General features: G+C 39.4%; 1 protein-coding gene across 4 annotated transcripts in view; it reads right to left on the bottom strand.

The window, feature by feature from the left end:
- Positions 1 to 320: 320 nt before the first annotated feature.
- Positions 321 to 14,382, bottom strand: part of MTMR12 (myotubularin related protein 12) — a 63,436-nt gene continuing 49,374 nt past the window's right edge. For all 4 annotated transcript variants that reach the window (XM_054032211.1, XM_054032212.1, XM_054032213.1 and 1 more), the window contains 6 exons: positions 11,787 to 11,865; positions 9,339 to 9,409; positions 6,191 to 6,363; positions 4,191 to 4,358; positions 2,204 to 2,365; positions 321 to 935 (listed from right to left, as the gene is read on the bottom strand). In XM_054032211.1, coding sequence (XP_053888186.1) covers positions 363 to 935; positions 2,204 to 2,365; positions 4,191 to 4,358; positions 6,191 to 6,363; positions 9,339 to 9,409; positions 11,787 to 11,865 — 1,226 coding nt within the window. In that variant the 3' untranslated portion in view covers positions 321 to 362. The remainder of the gene's footprint in view (positions 936 to 2,203; positions 2,366 to 4,190; positions 4,359 to 6,190; positions 6,364 to 9,338; positions 9,410 to 11,786; positions 11,866 to 14,382) is intronic.

Genomic DNA, 14,382 nt, shown 5'->3' with positions numbered 1-14,382 from the left:
TTTTTTTTTTTTTGGACATATCCTACAGTACAGCCACTTCAAAAAAAAAAAAAAAAAAAAAAAAAAAGCAGTGTCTCTCTTGAACCCATGTAAAATCTGTCTGCAGTAAACATTGCTAGACTGAAATGGAAGTATATCAATGTCTTTCCACAGACTATATAAAATATTAATTATGATAGCTGGTTCTTTCTGTGCTAAAGATCTAGGTTAAGATTTTAGCACACTGGCTGAAGTCAGATGCAGACACTTGAAGGGAAGAATTCCATCATTAAGATACAGCATAACATTTAAACCTGAAGTTTAACATGTACAGCTCTCACTGAAATTTGTGCCAATACTTTAATTTTTCGGTTTGAGTCATGTTAAATCACTTCACTTAAATCAACAAACTCATCATCTCTCTTGGCCAAGTCATCCTCATCTTCCAAGTCTTTCCAGGTGCTGGTGGGCAGAACTGGCTTGAGAGAATGTCTTTGAAGCAAAGCAAATGGAAACAAGGATGACAAACGGGCAGAATTTCTCAGCATAGGAAGAGCTTCCCTGCCTTGAGGGACTGTCAGACTATGTTTTTCATCCATTTTCTTCTGTAAGCTCTGAACTTCCTCTATCATGTCCAAGATTTTAGTTGCAGTGGCAACTGTACCACCGCCAAGCAGCTGTGCTTCAGGAATCCATCGTAAATATCGCTGCGCCCAAACTTTGATTCCTGGCCCTTCAATGTGAGGCAGCAGAAGTCCATGAAAGTCAATAGGTTTACAGTGCCAGCTATCATAGAATTCTGTAAAGTTATTATGAAGCTCATCTGAAGAATTTATCAGTTTGCTAATTCTTTTGCCCAGAATGTTTTTAATAAAGTGATCAGTTTCCTCCCTGAAAAATCCTCTTTTTGGAGAAGATTTTGTTTGCGTCAGTGGCAAAGAAAGCTGTCGTTGATGCTTAAAAAAAAAATAAAGAAAAAAAATGAATAAATGCACTGAGGTAAACTGCACTGGAACTATATTCTACATTGAAGCCAACGTTTGAAATGAGCCACGTTATACAAAAGTTATATTCAAATAATGCTGAATTACTAAGACACCTACTGGTAAACAAAGCCATGCTGGTTTATTATTTAACCCTTCATTATTTAACCCATACCTTTGTCTGCGGTGTATATGGTCGATGTTACAATATACAAGCTACTGAGGCAGCCAATGCACCAAGTCAGAGAAAAAAAGCCCGTTTGTGTCAGCTTGGTTTCATAAGACTTAGTACTATACTAGTTTTGTTGCCTTGTACTGAAATTCCCACTTATTTGATCTCCAACTACAGCAACTCAATATCTCTGGGCCATGAAGTCTTTTTTTCAGCAAAATAAGAGGCAGATTTTAAAAGCACTTTTAGGGACCTATAGAGATTAAAAGTGATAAAACAACTCCAGTAAAGCACTGATTTCAAGCAGCCCATGCAGACTAAAGAAAATTTATATTTTCACACTGTTCAGCCTCCAAATTGCAGTTTCTCAGCATAATGATGTAGCTGTCCAGATACTCATCATAGTTATTTGTGAGCAGTTAGTGGTCTTAGTACAGAACAGAACGTTTAGCCCCAGCCCCAGGAAATTTACGATGAAAAACTCCTAGTTAGACACCAAGCAATGCCATGAGAGAAACCAAGTATATTTTATATGAATTTTTACTACCCTATAACAAAAAAACTGGGTGCCCATGACAATCTTAAAAATACTGTAACAGACCCATTAGTTACCAGATCAAACTCAGATTAAGGTAATCCATCAGATTTAAAATTAAACTATGCATTTGGATTAGATGTTTCATGAACCACAGCAAAGCAAGTCTAATAAACTGTCTATTAAACAGATTGGTAATAAATGCTTTGGCACTACAATAAGCAATATACTGAAGTTATCACTACATTCACCCTTTTGCCAACTAATGATCCAACATAGTAGCCCAGGTTAGCTCTTCCATCTAAGTGTTTCTGCATTCATTTGCAGCGGTAGGAGGCAGATCAAACAGATCTGCTTCTTGCTAGTGCAAGAAGAGGGCTCAGAATCCTTTGGATTCTAATGTGGGCTTTTAAATCTCACCAAATACAGTGTAAGTTTTGGCTCCAAGTATATTTGTCTCAAGTATAAATGACTTGCACAAAAGTGGAAAATGTATTTTTATGGTTTCTGAATGAAGTTGATTGAACATCTTACTTTGAATCGTGTAGTTTTCCGCTGACTTTTGTCCAGTTTTGGCTTCTCCACATAAAGAGGGTTGTTGAGCAAAACCTGTGCTTTAGGTTCAAACTGCACAGACCAATCCCAAACTGTGAGAAACCTGAAATGGCTGCTTTGTGCATTGTGGCCTTCTCCAGGCTGCCAAAACAAACAGAACAATTAGTTAGAGGTGGTCAAGAACAGATTTCCACAAGACTCTTAAGAAGAAATCCGAATCTTAGACAAAGCCCTATATACTCGGTAGCAAGCTGGACAATTCTGCAGCTAGATCCCTGGATTCTGCAGTAAACTCAGATAAAATTTAAAAAAACAGAGGTTTTTAAATATAGATATTAATGCAGTCTATACAGTAACCTCTGTTTATTTTGGTATTAACCATTTTATTTTACACTGTCTCCCTGTTGGGTTTTCAACATGCCAGGTTATTGCAGTGAAAATCCCTAATTGCTTCTTGAAGATTGTCAAAAGGGAAACTGGAGGTTTGAAAGCTAAGTAGGAGACTGACAGAGCTTGTGACACCTGGGAGGCAGTTTAGGATTGTGAGATAAGCACATTAAAAGGTGTGTCTGCTAAAATGATAATGTTGCCAACTGAATTATATTTTAAACATAACAGTTAACACTCCAGATAGATCCGTGGTTCCCAAACTTTAACAACCTGTTAACCCCTTTCACTAAAGTGTCAAGTCTCGCGAACCCCCTAGTAAAAATGAGTATTTCCAGAGATTTTCTCCTTTACCTGAATACAAATTATAAAATCAGTGATCCTGGAAATATAAAATTTGTTTTTATGACATGCTTATTACACACTTATTATTTATCATTACAGTATTTTTATTACATTATGAAAATGGCAACACTCTTCCAAAATCTCACTTTCATCGCTTGTATCACTTTGAATAAGCCTGTTATAAGACAAGGCTCCTATGTTTCATTAAGGAGCATCAGATGTGAAACAGCATGAAGGTATTTAAGAAGCCAACTCAAAGAGTTCTTCCTACACAAGCATTCAGGTCTTGAGCAGTCCAGGCAAACAACACACGGTACAACAAACCTTAAACTTGTTCTTCATAATAATTTTAAAAACCAATACTAGCTGCCTATTTAATTTTAAAAACAGCAAAAAATATCCACCTCCCTTTCCATTTCTTACAAGGAGTCTTGAAATTTAAATCTCCTCAATGTAATAGATATGTTTGCTTTGATCTGCTTAGCTCTTGGAAGTCCAGAGGCTCCAGGCTGCCTGTGGTCCCTAGGGACAGCTCTGTCCGTCATTAGGGAATCTGTTCCCGAGAACCCCCTGTAACATTTTGCGAACCACTGAGATAAATGAATGGAACACTGAATATCAGCTATTTTTTCAGGCTGTTTGAATCAATGCATGTCCTTCCTAAATCTACACAGTTGATTCATGTTTTCAAGGTTTTCTACTATCAAGGGGGCTACACGAAATGTACAAGAAGTGAAGTGTGGATTCTCAAGCACAATTCTACAGCAAATGAATTCTGTGGCCACGGAATACAGAGCAGCCAGTCCACAGCTGTAGCAGTACTAGACATCTTTTAAAGATATTTTAGTTATTCTTGAAGTCTTACACTCCCATAAATAAATCCCTATTTTGATAGAACAGTAGCAACAAAAACAGATCTATAGCACTGTTTTTGAAACATAGATATTAATCTTAACACTCCTGCTCAAGTATCTGACTTTTACAGTTTGACGACATCAAAGAGATGAAATTACTTACCTAAAGCCACAAGTCAATGGCGGAATCAGGATCAAAACTCAGCACCTCCAAACTCCACACCCTGTGTTCATTCCTCTAGATCACACTGCCCTCAAATTTTCCTTGGAAACATAATTTTGTAGCTAATTCTAATGCCAGTCAATTTTTGTTAAATATTACCCATACTGTTGGCAAAAGGGTTGTCTAACACACCACTTCCCCAAAAGTACACCCTTACCATGTTAGCGTCCTTTTGATGCTGTGAATTGAAGAAGAAGGTGCTAAAAATCGGTATATAGAGACTGTCTGATAAGACAGTTAAGTAAGTCTCAGTGAACTCAAATGCCGGAGGATACTGTTGTACCAACTGCCAAACACAATCTAAGAAGAGCAGAAAAATAGGAGCCTAAATAAAAAGAAATATTAAATCAATTTCAGGGGGGAAAAAAAATAAAAATAAAGACACCACACGTTGGCCTATCATGCAGATGGTTTACTTCTAAATAGGTTTGTATTTGGAGACATTCAAATTATCTAAAAACAGCAATCTGGATTTATAGTGAATTGTGTTGAAATGTTTTACCCACTTGTTTTGTCTAAGACAGTGGCCTCCAACCTTTTTACGCACAAGATCACTTTTTGAATTTAAGTGCATCCCAGGATCTACCCAGCCCCTTTCCCAAAGCCCTGCTCACTCCATTCCCCCCCTCTCTCTGTCGCTCGCTCTCCCCCACCCTCACTCAGTTTCACCGGGCTGGGACGGGTTGGGATTCAGAAGGGTGTGTGGGCTCTGAGCTGGGGCCGAGGGGTTCAGAATGTGGGAGGGGGCTCCGGGCTGAGCCTGGGGCAGGGGTGCAGAAGCAGGTGAGGGGTGCAAGCTCTGGGAGGATGTTTGGGTGTAGGAGGGGGCTCCAGGCTGGGGCAGAATGTAGGGGTAAAGGAGGGGGTGCAGGCTCTGGGAGGGGAACCAGGGATGGGGGAGGGGTGCAGGAGTGAGTATGGTGTGCTGGCTCCAGGAGGGGGCTCAGGGCCGGGGTGTGGGCTCCCTCTGGGCGGCACTTACCTTGGGCGGCTCCCGATCGGCCCACCCTGCTCCCGAAAGGGGCCCCAAGGCGCCCCCTGGGGAGGGGCACATGACTCCCCTCTCTGCAGGCACCACTCCTGCAGCTCCCATTGGCCCCAGTGCCCCGTTCCCAACCAATGAGAGCTGAGAGGGCGGTGCTTGCAGGCAGGAGCAGCGCGCAGAGGGAGACCCCTGCCCTCCCCCAGGGGCGTGCTGGCTGCTTCTGGGAGCAGCGTGGGGCCAGGGCTGCCAGGGATCCTGCCTTACTGGCAGCCCTGTCACACCGCCTGACTTTTAGCAGCCAGAGAGTGCGATTGACTGGTTAGTGACCACTGGTCTAAGACAAAGCATAGTTTGCTCTTTGCTGACACATACAGTTTAAAATTTTGTTATGCCAATTGCTAATCTTTAGCTTAACAATTTGCCTTTTTGCACTAGACATGAAATGCATTAGCTTGTGATGAAAACTGTAGATCTGCCAGCACCACTGGATTAGCAGTGAAAGCTAGAGATTAGTTTGGATCAAGAGTCACTGGAAGCCATGCTAAAATGTTTCAGAAGCTATAGATTCCCTTCTCTCGATAAAAAATAACCATTAGCTTATTCCTAGAACTCAAACTACACAGGGAAATCTAATTAAATCCATGTTAAAAATCAATATTGCATGGAATCCCAAACATGGATGTTTCAAATCACTCCCCTGCCTGATTAGTTAACTCTATGCTTCTGCTCTATGCTCTCTACTATTTTAGAAAGACAACTTTGGAGTGTTTCGCTACACCTCCTTCAAAGACAGGAACTCCATTCCAAAGAGTGCAATCAGACAGGCATATTTATGGTGGAATTGTCACCTCTGGAGCACGCTGTACTGCAAGTTTATGAATGATGAAATACTTATCTTAAACAGATTAGTGTGATTTTTTTTTTTTTTTAAGATATGTATTGTAACCTAGTGAATAGCAATATTCCAAGATAACACGTCATCAAGGTAAAGTTTTAAAAAGTTATTTCCCAATGGAATAAAGAATAGACAATGAAGTATCTGCAATCCATAAGGCAAGATTTACAATTAAGACATTTTCAAAGCAGACCCCGTTAGCCCAAACACCCAACACCATCCCTCACAGTGAACAAGCTTTGTGAAGCTGTACATAACCAAGAGTCAAGAAACATACCTCCTCTTTGTCGTTTTGCCGTAAATGGTTGCAGCGATCCAAAAAACAATGTCCTCCCATTACCCACTCTTTCTGAATAAGGCTCTGAAAGCCAAACTTTGTTCTGTAGTGTGAATCCATCATCACTTGAACTAGACTGGAGATCACACAGCACAGATCAGAGGCATTCTCCTCTAGAAAATAGTATTGAAAAGACAAAAAGTGGTCACACTGGTAATGCATATTGCTCCCCTCACCATTTAAATGCTTGTTCACATTAGTTTGGCGTGACTAATGCTTATGGAAATATAATTTTGACCAAAAAATTTTCTAATATTTGTTTAGACTTGGATGCCTAAGGAAGAGACTTTTTAAGAGGGGCTTAATACCCACTGCACTGGTAGTGTCTTTACAGAAAAAGATGTTAATAGGTAACATTGCAGTAAGTACTATTCTGTTTTATGGTCTTATTCCATGGTCTTCTCTTCCACACTGAAAATCATCCTGTATCTAAGCATCTAAAACTTGTTCTTGCATTTTCTGTGAAAAATTAACATTCTCCCTCAAAAAAGGCTCTATTGTATTTAACAATTTGTTAATTCAAGGAAATTTAGTTTGACGTCTAAAAAGCTCCTGTCAGGTCAAGCTACAACTGCCCTAGAAAAATACATTTACTAGTCAGCTTATGAAAAAACCCAATTCATACATTTGGCATTTTACATAGAACTAGACACACTGATAATCCACTCTGGTTCACATCTCTAGCTCACCTACTGAAGCCTTAATATGAAACTTGATCTTCAAAAGAGTATTCAAAGTTTGTATGTATCAATTCTGGCTTCTGCTGTTCTCCAGCAGGGAGAGAGAGACACTACACACTAGATGCTTGAGGCCATCTCCCAAGTAGTTCCTCTGCTTTGCCCCCATGTGCTTTATCCCCTACACTCAATCCAAATGTTCATGATGTGAAAAGACGACAGAGGTGGTAATGATGGAGGACTGGATGAGCTGACAGATGGCAAAAGGGAACAACTAAAGGGAAGAGACATGGGAGGAAGGGGATAGTCATGGAACAAGGTGTATACCAAATTGTGCCTCATTCATTTTGCTTTGTAATATCTCCTTGCTTCCCATACTGTCTTGTCTCCTAGATTGCAGGCTTTTTGTGGCAAATACCTGTCTATGCCTTTGAGACATGCAGCATGTTTGCCAGCACTCAATATATTTGTATATTTCGAACTACTGTATTCTCTAATACCCTCTCCCAATTATTTAACATAAAAATAACTCCCTCATTTAATATTTTCAATACAAGACAGAGCTCCCAGTCTCAGTTTATGGTATTTTAAGAGTTGACCCACAATTCGAGGAAACTAACATGTCTGAGAAAATCTACTTTGCCATTAAATACACAGATATGTAGACTAAGCTTTAGATTATAGACCAGTAGTTAGGGCATGATCCTGTACATCATATACTGTTCACTGGTGACTACATGTGCATGTAAATGCAACAACTATTCTCAGAATGGCCATGTATCAGATAAAAAGCAACAGAGGGTCCTGTGGCACCTTTGAGACTAACAGAAGTACTGGGAGCATAAGCTTTCGTGGGTAAGAACCTCACTTCTTCAGATGCAAGTAATGGAAATCTCCAGAGGCAGGTATATATCAGTGTGGAGATAACGAGGTTAGTTCAGTCAGGGTGGGTGAGGTGCTCTGCTAGCAGTTGAGGTGTGAACACCAAGGGAGGAGAAACTGTTTCTGTAGTTGGATAGCCATTCACAGTCTTTGTTTAATCCTGATCTGATGGTGTCAAATTTGCAAATGAATTGGAGCTCAGCAGTTTCTCTTTGGAGTCTGGTCCTGAAGTTTTTTTGCTGTAAGATGGCTACCTTTACATCTGCTATTGTGTGGCCAGGGAGGTTGAAGTGTTCTCCTACAGGTTTTTGTATATTGCCATTCCTGATATCTGACTTGTGTCCATTTATCCTCTTGCGTAGTGACTGTCCAGTTTGGCCAATGTACATAGCAGAGGGGCATTGCTGGCATATGATGGCATATATAACATTGGTGGACGTGCAGGTGAATGAGCCGGTGATGTTGTAGCTGATCTGGTTAGGTCCAGTGATGGTGTTGCTGGTGTAGATATGTGGGCAGAGTTGGCATCGAGGTTTGTTGCATGGGTTGGTTCCTGAGTTAGAGTTGTTATGGTGCAGTGCTTGGTTGCTGGTGAGAATATGCTTAAGGTTGGCAAGTTGTCTGTGGGCGAGGACTGGCCTGCCTCCCAAGGTCTGTGAAAGTGAGGGATCATTGTCCAGGATGGGTTGTAGATCACTGATGATGCGTTGGAGAGGTTTAAGCTGAGGACTGTAGGTGATCAGAGCACCTCACCCACCCTGACTGAACTAACCTCGTTATCTCCACACTGATATATACCTGCCTCTGGAGATTTCCATTACTTGCATCTGAAGAAGTGAGGTTCTTACCCACGAAAGCTTATGCTCCCAGTACTTCTGTTAGTCTCAAAGGTGCCACAGGACCCTCTGTTGCTTTTTACAGATTCAGACTAACACGGCTACCCCTCTGATACATGTATCAGATAAACATACTCTGTCCTTTCTGCGTAGGCCGAATTAAACCATTATCCCTTGTACAACGTTCACAATGACAATAATAAAAAACACGTTATTTGAGCAAACTCTGGTACACACACACACACACACACTCACAGAATAGATTCAACTTTCCATTTGCTTTTTATTTAGCAGTTTGTATAACTATATTAGGGGGTTAAAGTTAAACTTAAAGTTGTTAGACCAAAAAGCATTAATAAAAAAAATTATTTTGACTCGAATTATTGAAGGACTGTTATATTTATCTTCACCCCCTTCAAGTGATTCCCTTATGTGCTGAGACTACGCATGCCAAATCTCAAATAAAGGAAACACCAGTTGCAGTACAGATGGAAGTTTTGTATGTGAATTGCCACAACATTAAATAGAGCAGATGTGTATGAATTTTAAACTCTGTTTACCATTATTTCCCCTTCCTTATATATATTTAATGGTGTATCTTAAAGTCAGTACATTTCTCGAGGTGGTAGGCGGGTGGGAGGAATAAAGAGAAGATTTATCTGATACGATCATCTCTTGATGAAAGATTCTTACCTACAAGGAGAACGTTTGTGTTCTGTCCTTCCAGATATTCAACCACCTCTATTGCTTTTTTCAGACATCGCCTAATGTGGTATGGAGAAATAAGACAACGAATATTCTCAAATGTGGTTTTCAACTAGTTCAGTTTAAGCAGCATTATGACAGTTCATATATAGTTTCAGTGATCTGTTACATTAGTTTCCCCTGAAAAAAAAACTACCATGCCAATCAGAAGCAAGTTTGGGTAGAGCAGATTCCTTAATCAAGTTTGTGTTTTAGACTGTTTCTCTCAAATTTTATCCAATTACAATTCATGTTTTAAATTTAATCTTTGGGATCAGAAGTTTTTTTGTTTTCTGATTTTACAAAAGTTTCGATTTCCAATGTGCACATTTTTGAAGAGTAGTTTTATATTTCTACTTTATAATTATCTTTCTGTTGTAGGCATTCATAGCACATCAATATATCTAGCCTCCTTCAAGTAGAGTTTACTTCATTCTGGTCTTTTTCTAACTGCGTGTTATAAAGAATTATTATTGTGCTTTACATTGAGAGCAATATAGGAATCCTCAACAAGCTTGAAAGGTAGGAAAATATTTTCTGTAAGCGTTTGGGGATGGTGATTAACCAAAGCCTCTGAAAATGCAAATAAAAGCCAAACTTTTTCACGTTAGAGACAGCATTTTCTCCCAAGGAAGAACAAGAGATTTTTTTAAAAAGGAAATACAAAAACAATTTGGAGAAGTTTTGGGTAAGTTCAAACCTATCTTTAAAGTTAGCGACTTGTTACATTGGCACACAGAGGTGAGATTCTTGCAAAGGAGCCAACATAAATCAGTACTTTCACCTTCAGTGTCTATTTTGTCATATTGCTTCATTCAGAAGTCTGGATCCCAGAACGAAGAGACTGCTTGCTGAAGTGCCAAGAATCTGCAGAGCAAACTGTGCCAAATAAGGGAAATTGCTTTTTTTCCCCAAGAGTGAGGATGTGAATTTGGCTAGAAGTTTGCATTTGGTTTGATTGTGTTTATCTCTAGAAGTTATGCTCACACTTTAATGCATGAAGGTTGAAAAATACTTGTATAAACTCACAGGCAACCCAGAAAAGGGAAATGCAATCCAGCAAAGAGGAGAAGAGAGTGCAAACAATGTATCATACTACTCCTCTGGTCGTCGGGTGAGGTCAGGGGGTGGGGAGGGAGGAACAGGGTTTTAGTATCCTTAGAGGTAATGTCTCCAACCACTGTCGCTGTTTTCAAAATTTTTTGGTCGATCTCCAATAAAGAAAAATGTGTTATATATCTGATCGTACTTACTTCTCAATTTTACACATAGGAATTCTATAAACACAGGCGGATACTACACAGGAGATTTCAGGAGATCAGGACAGGTTTTCCATATTCTGGAGTTCAGGATAAGAGACGTTTGGAAACCCAAGAAGTTGGATATTTCAAGTTCTCACATGGTTTTCCCACTGTTTCAGACCTTCCTTTCAATAGAAAATTGCTTTTAAGTTAGAAATGTTGCCAATTTGCATATTTGGCCAGTTGTTGCCTTTGCAGTCTTAACCTCAGTTTCCACAATTCCACTGCTGCTCAGCAGTGGTAACTCATGTCAAAAACTTAAATTTCTGAGACAGATTCCATTTGCGTATTTTACTGAAGACAGACTTTTGCAGGACACCTAGCTTCACATGCAGAAGAATTTTTTTTGTTTAAGGCCTTGTCTACATATAAAGCTTACAAAAAATTACTCACAGTTGTAATCACTGGTTCAGGTGATCTGGACTTTATGCTATAGCTACCAGTAGTGCAGATGACCACTATTTCAGTTGGGTTTGCTTTGCAACAAGTATTGCTACACCACTGAAAAAAAATGAATTTAGTCACCAGACTCATCTGCACTATGGTTCCCACCAGTTCACCTGAATTAGCATGAGCACAAGTGAGAATTTAAGTGTCCCCAGTACACATGTAGTCCACAGTACTACAAATCTTTTCTCCAGATACCGTCTATGGGGTGTGATGGCATGCACTCTATTGTAGTCCAGAAGTCTGAGGCTTCAAGAAGTCTTTCCTCAGGTTTTCATTTATTCTTCCATTCTTGATGAAGTTTATGAAACAGGTGATGTGAAGGCCCTTTCCACCAATGAGAAAAGTTTAGTGACCAGAGTTTGGGAGGTTTCTGTCCTCCAAACAGCTGTTTTACAGTGCATCTGCTCTGGCTGTCGCATGTACATTTTTTATTGATATTGGATCATAAAGAAAAGAAATTGATTAAGCTATGTATTCTATGCATCTCAGACTCCTGAACCAAAGTGTTTTGATAAAGATCCCCAAAAATTCATTTAATATAAAAAGCATTACTGATTTAAAACTAGTTTTCCAATAACTATAGCTAGAAAAATCACCAGAGATTCATTTAATAAAGACTGAACCCAAAGAACATATATTAACAAACCTAACAATTTCCAGCCAGTTTGTGCTCTCCAGTAATGAAAACCATTTTACATCAGTATCCCAGAAGTCTGTACTGTTATCTGTAAAAATAGAAAATTGGAATGTGAGTGCAAGCATCATGCTAGTTAACAGTGGTCTGTCAAATAAAAACAACCCCTTCAACCAGAGTGGACATCAGGCATCCAACAGACTAAGTTTTCTTTTAAGATTGTAAAGGAATCTTAGTTAGATTTAATCAAACCTGTTCATTTTTTAAAAGTGAACACCTAGTTTGGGCCCAAAATATAAAGTTATGTAAAAAGTAGTTTTACAACCCTTTATAAAGCTTCATGAAAATATTTCTAAAACCATCTGAAGAAAGTTTGGATTCCAGTATTCACTACTGTAGGTCCATACCTAGGGAAACCAAATAAGGAAGTTTGTGGAGTGTTATGTGGAGACAAGAGGAGATTAAACTGGAGATGTGAGTTCTCAGTAATCTTCTATATACCAATTTTTGTATTTTTAGAGCACATTTTATGCTGAACAACATTCTGAGACCTACCTGCTTATTTAGAATTCTAAATAAAGTTGTCTCAATGGGGAGAGAAACATTGGAAATAAGAAAATGGAATAGTAAAACCACAGAATTGGCAATGGGATTCAGGCAAGTGCAGTACATTAAGCTACTTTAAACTTTTTGTTTAAACTTTTCTGAAACTGATTAAGTATCAAGTTGACTGCTTCCTTTTAAATCAAATAGGTACTAAAATCCCAGGGACCCAACAGACATATAACCAAAGCTGACACTAGTTTGCAGAAGGGTTTAAGATTTTTGTAAATTTCAATTAAAAAAGTAAAACAAAACACCTGATCATCTTCTCTATACACACTGTAAGAGCACTAGACCCCAGGCCTTGCTCCAGGACTCAAGTCTACCTCATTCCACAAACTAAAAAAGCTTCTCCCACACAAAAAAGTGTTTCTGCTGCTACTCACTCTGAGTTTGAGATTTGCTGCATATCCCTTGTTTTGTTCTTCCTCAAGAACTCTTCAATCTTCTTTACTTTCCTGACAGTGTTTTTTATTGGGAACTTTGCTTCCTTGACACCTTCCCTGCCCTTTCAAGTCTTTCCCTTCATTCACTTCCTAGTTTTCTGTCCCCATGACATCTTACTAATTCTTGCCCTTATCTCTCTCCCATAGCTCTCACATATGATCCTTAGACCCAGTTCTTTCCTTCTGTGTTCTGGTATCTGTTCCCTGTTCTCTTTTCGGTTCACTCCATGCTTTTTAAAAAATTCTCTGGTTATTTTCCTACTCCCATCCCTCCCACCAATTCTCTTCCTTTCTTTCCTACACCATGCAGAATCCATCAGTTCATCCTCTGCACTCCAAGCCATTCCTAGTTCACCCTCAAACCTGACTGATCAGGTCTGCCCACACAAGCCACCCTCTCCCCCTTACTCAGTGAACCATCCCTGAATTCCCTGCCTCAACCCCCTGAATAAGTTATCTGCCTCCACATATCAATTCCCAATCCACCCTCTGCCCTTCCAAAATATTCGGAAGAGCAGCTATTTCTTCCCCACCTCCTTTCTGGATTCACAGGAGGCAGTTTGAGTACTCTGGGGGCTGCAGAGGAGGAGACACTATTGGTTCGCTTGAAGGGTTGACAATTTAAACATTATCGGTGAGCTAAAAATGCACTAGAAGCAGAAAGACAAGAACTGGCCTATTTTCAGTTAATAGGAATGAAGTGCAAGAATACACTGTTTGAATATAAAGATTCAATGAACTAAAACAGGTTTTGAGAGAGTTAAGAGTTTTTAAAGAAGGGTCAATTTTAACCTAAGTGTCCCTTTAATTGCAGATCAGTTTTCATCTTGTGGGTCACAGGATAAAGAAAGCCCAATATATGCAAACTTCTCCTTCCCCTGCAATAGTGGATTGCATATAGGATCCATCCAAAAAACAGTAAAACGTATGAAATGTTGTTTGCTTTAGGAGATGAACAGAAATCCCTTCTTTTCAGAGACAGACTTTAAGGGGATATGATCCTCCCATAGGTGTAGATCAGACAAGGCCAAGTTACTAAAGAAAGCAATTTTAAGTCTAATGATCTGACAGTGCCTTGAACTGCTCCAAACCCAAGCAGCAAGTTCTGGAAGGTGTAACAAGTAGCTCTGGAAGAATTTTACAGTTGACACGCACAGAAAAATTACGTATGTGCCCTGTTTGCCTCCAATATAAAGAATTAAGCCCCTCCTCCCCCCCCCCCCCCAAATATAGTTTTACATCATATATATTCAGGTCTTGTCTAGCCTTAAACTCTGAACAACTGGGGAGCTAGTGGAATTTTGACATCCCCAAGTGCAGCAATTATGGGGAAAAGATTTTCAGTCAGACTATTTAAAGAACTTAACACTTTAACTTGTCTAGATATTTTTATGGTCCTCCTCACCATCTTGTGAGTGCTTCATACAGACTACATACAACTCCTAGCATGCTTAAAAGAAAGATGTCTTGAGTCAGCAGGCTTGCCTCTTCATTTAAAATGTATGGAAGCTCACAACAGATTTGATACTTCAAAAAAGTAAAAAAAAAATCAAATACTT

This window comes from Malaclemys terrapin, chromosome 6 (genome assembly GCF_027887155.1).
Source record: "Malaclemys terrapin pileata isolate rMalTer1 chromosome 6, rMalTer1.hap1, whole genome shotgun sequence".
NCBI lineage: Eukaryota > Metazoa > Chordata > Testudines > Emydidae > Malaclemys > Malaclemys terrapin.
The sequence above is the reverse complement of the archived record's forward strand: the minus strand, read 5'-3'. Positions and strand labels throughout refer to the sequence as shown.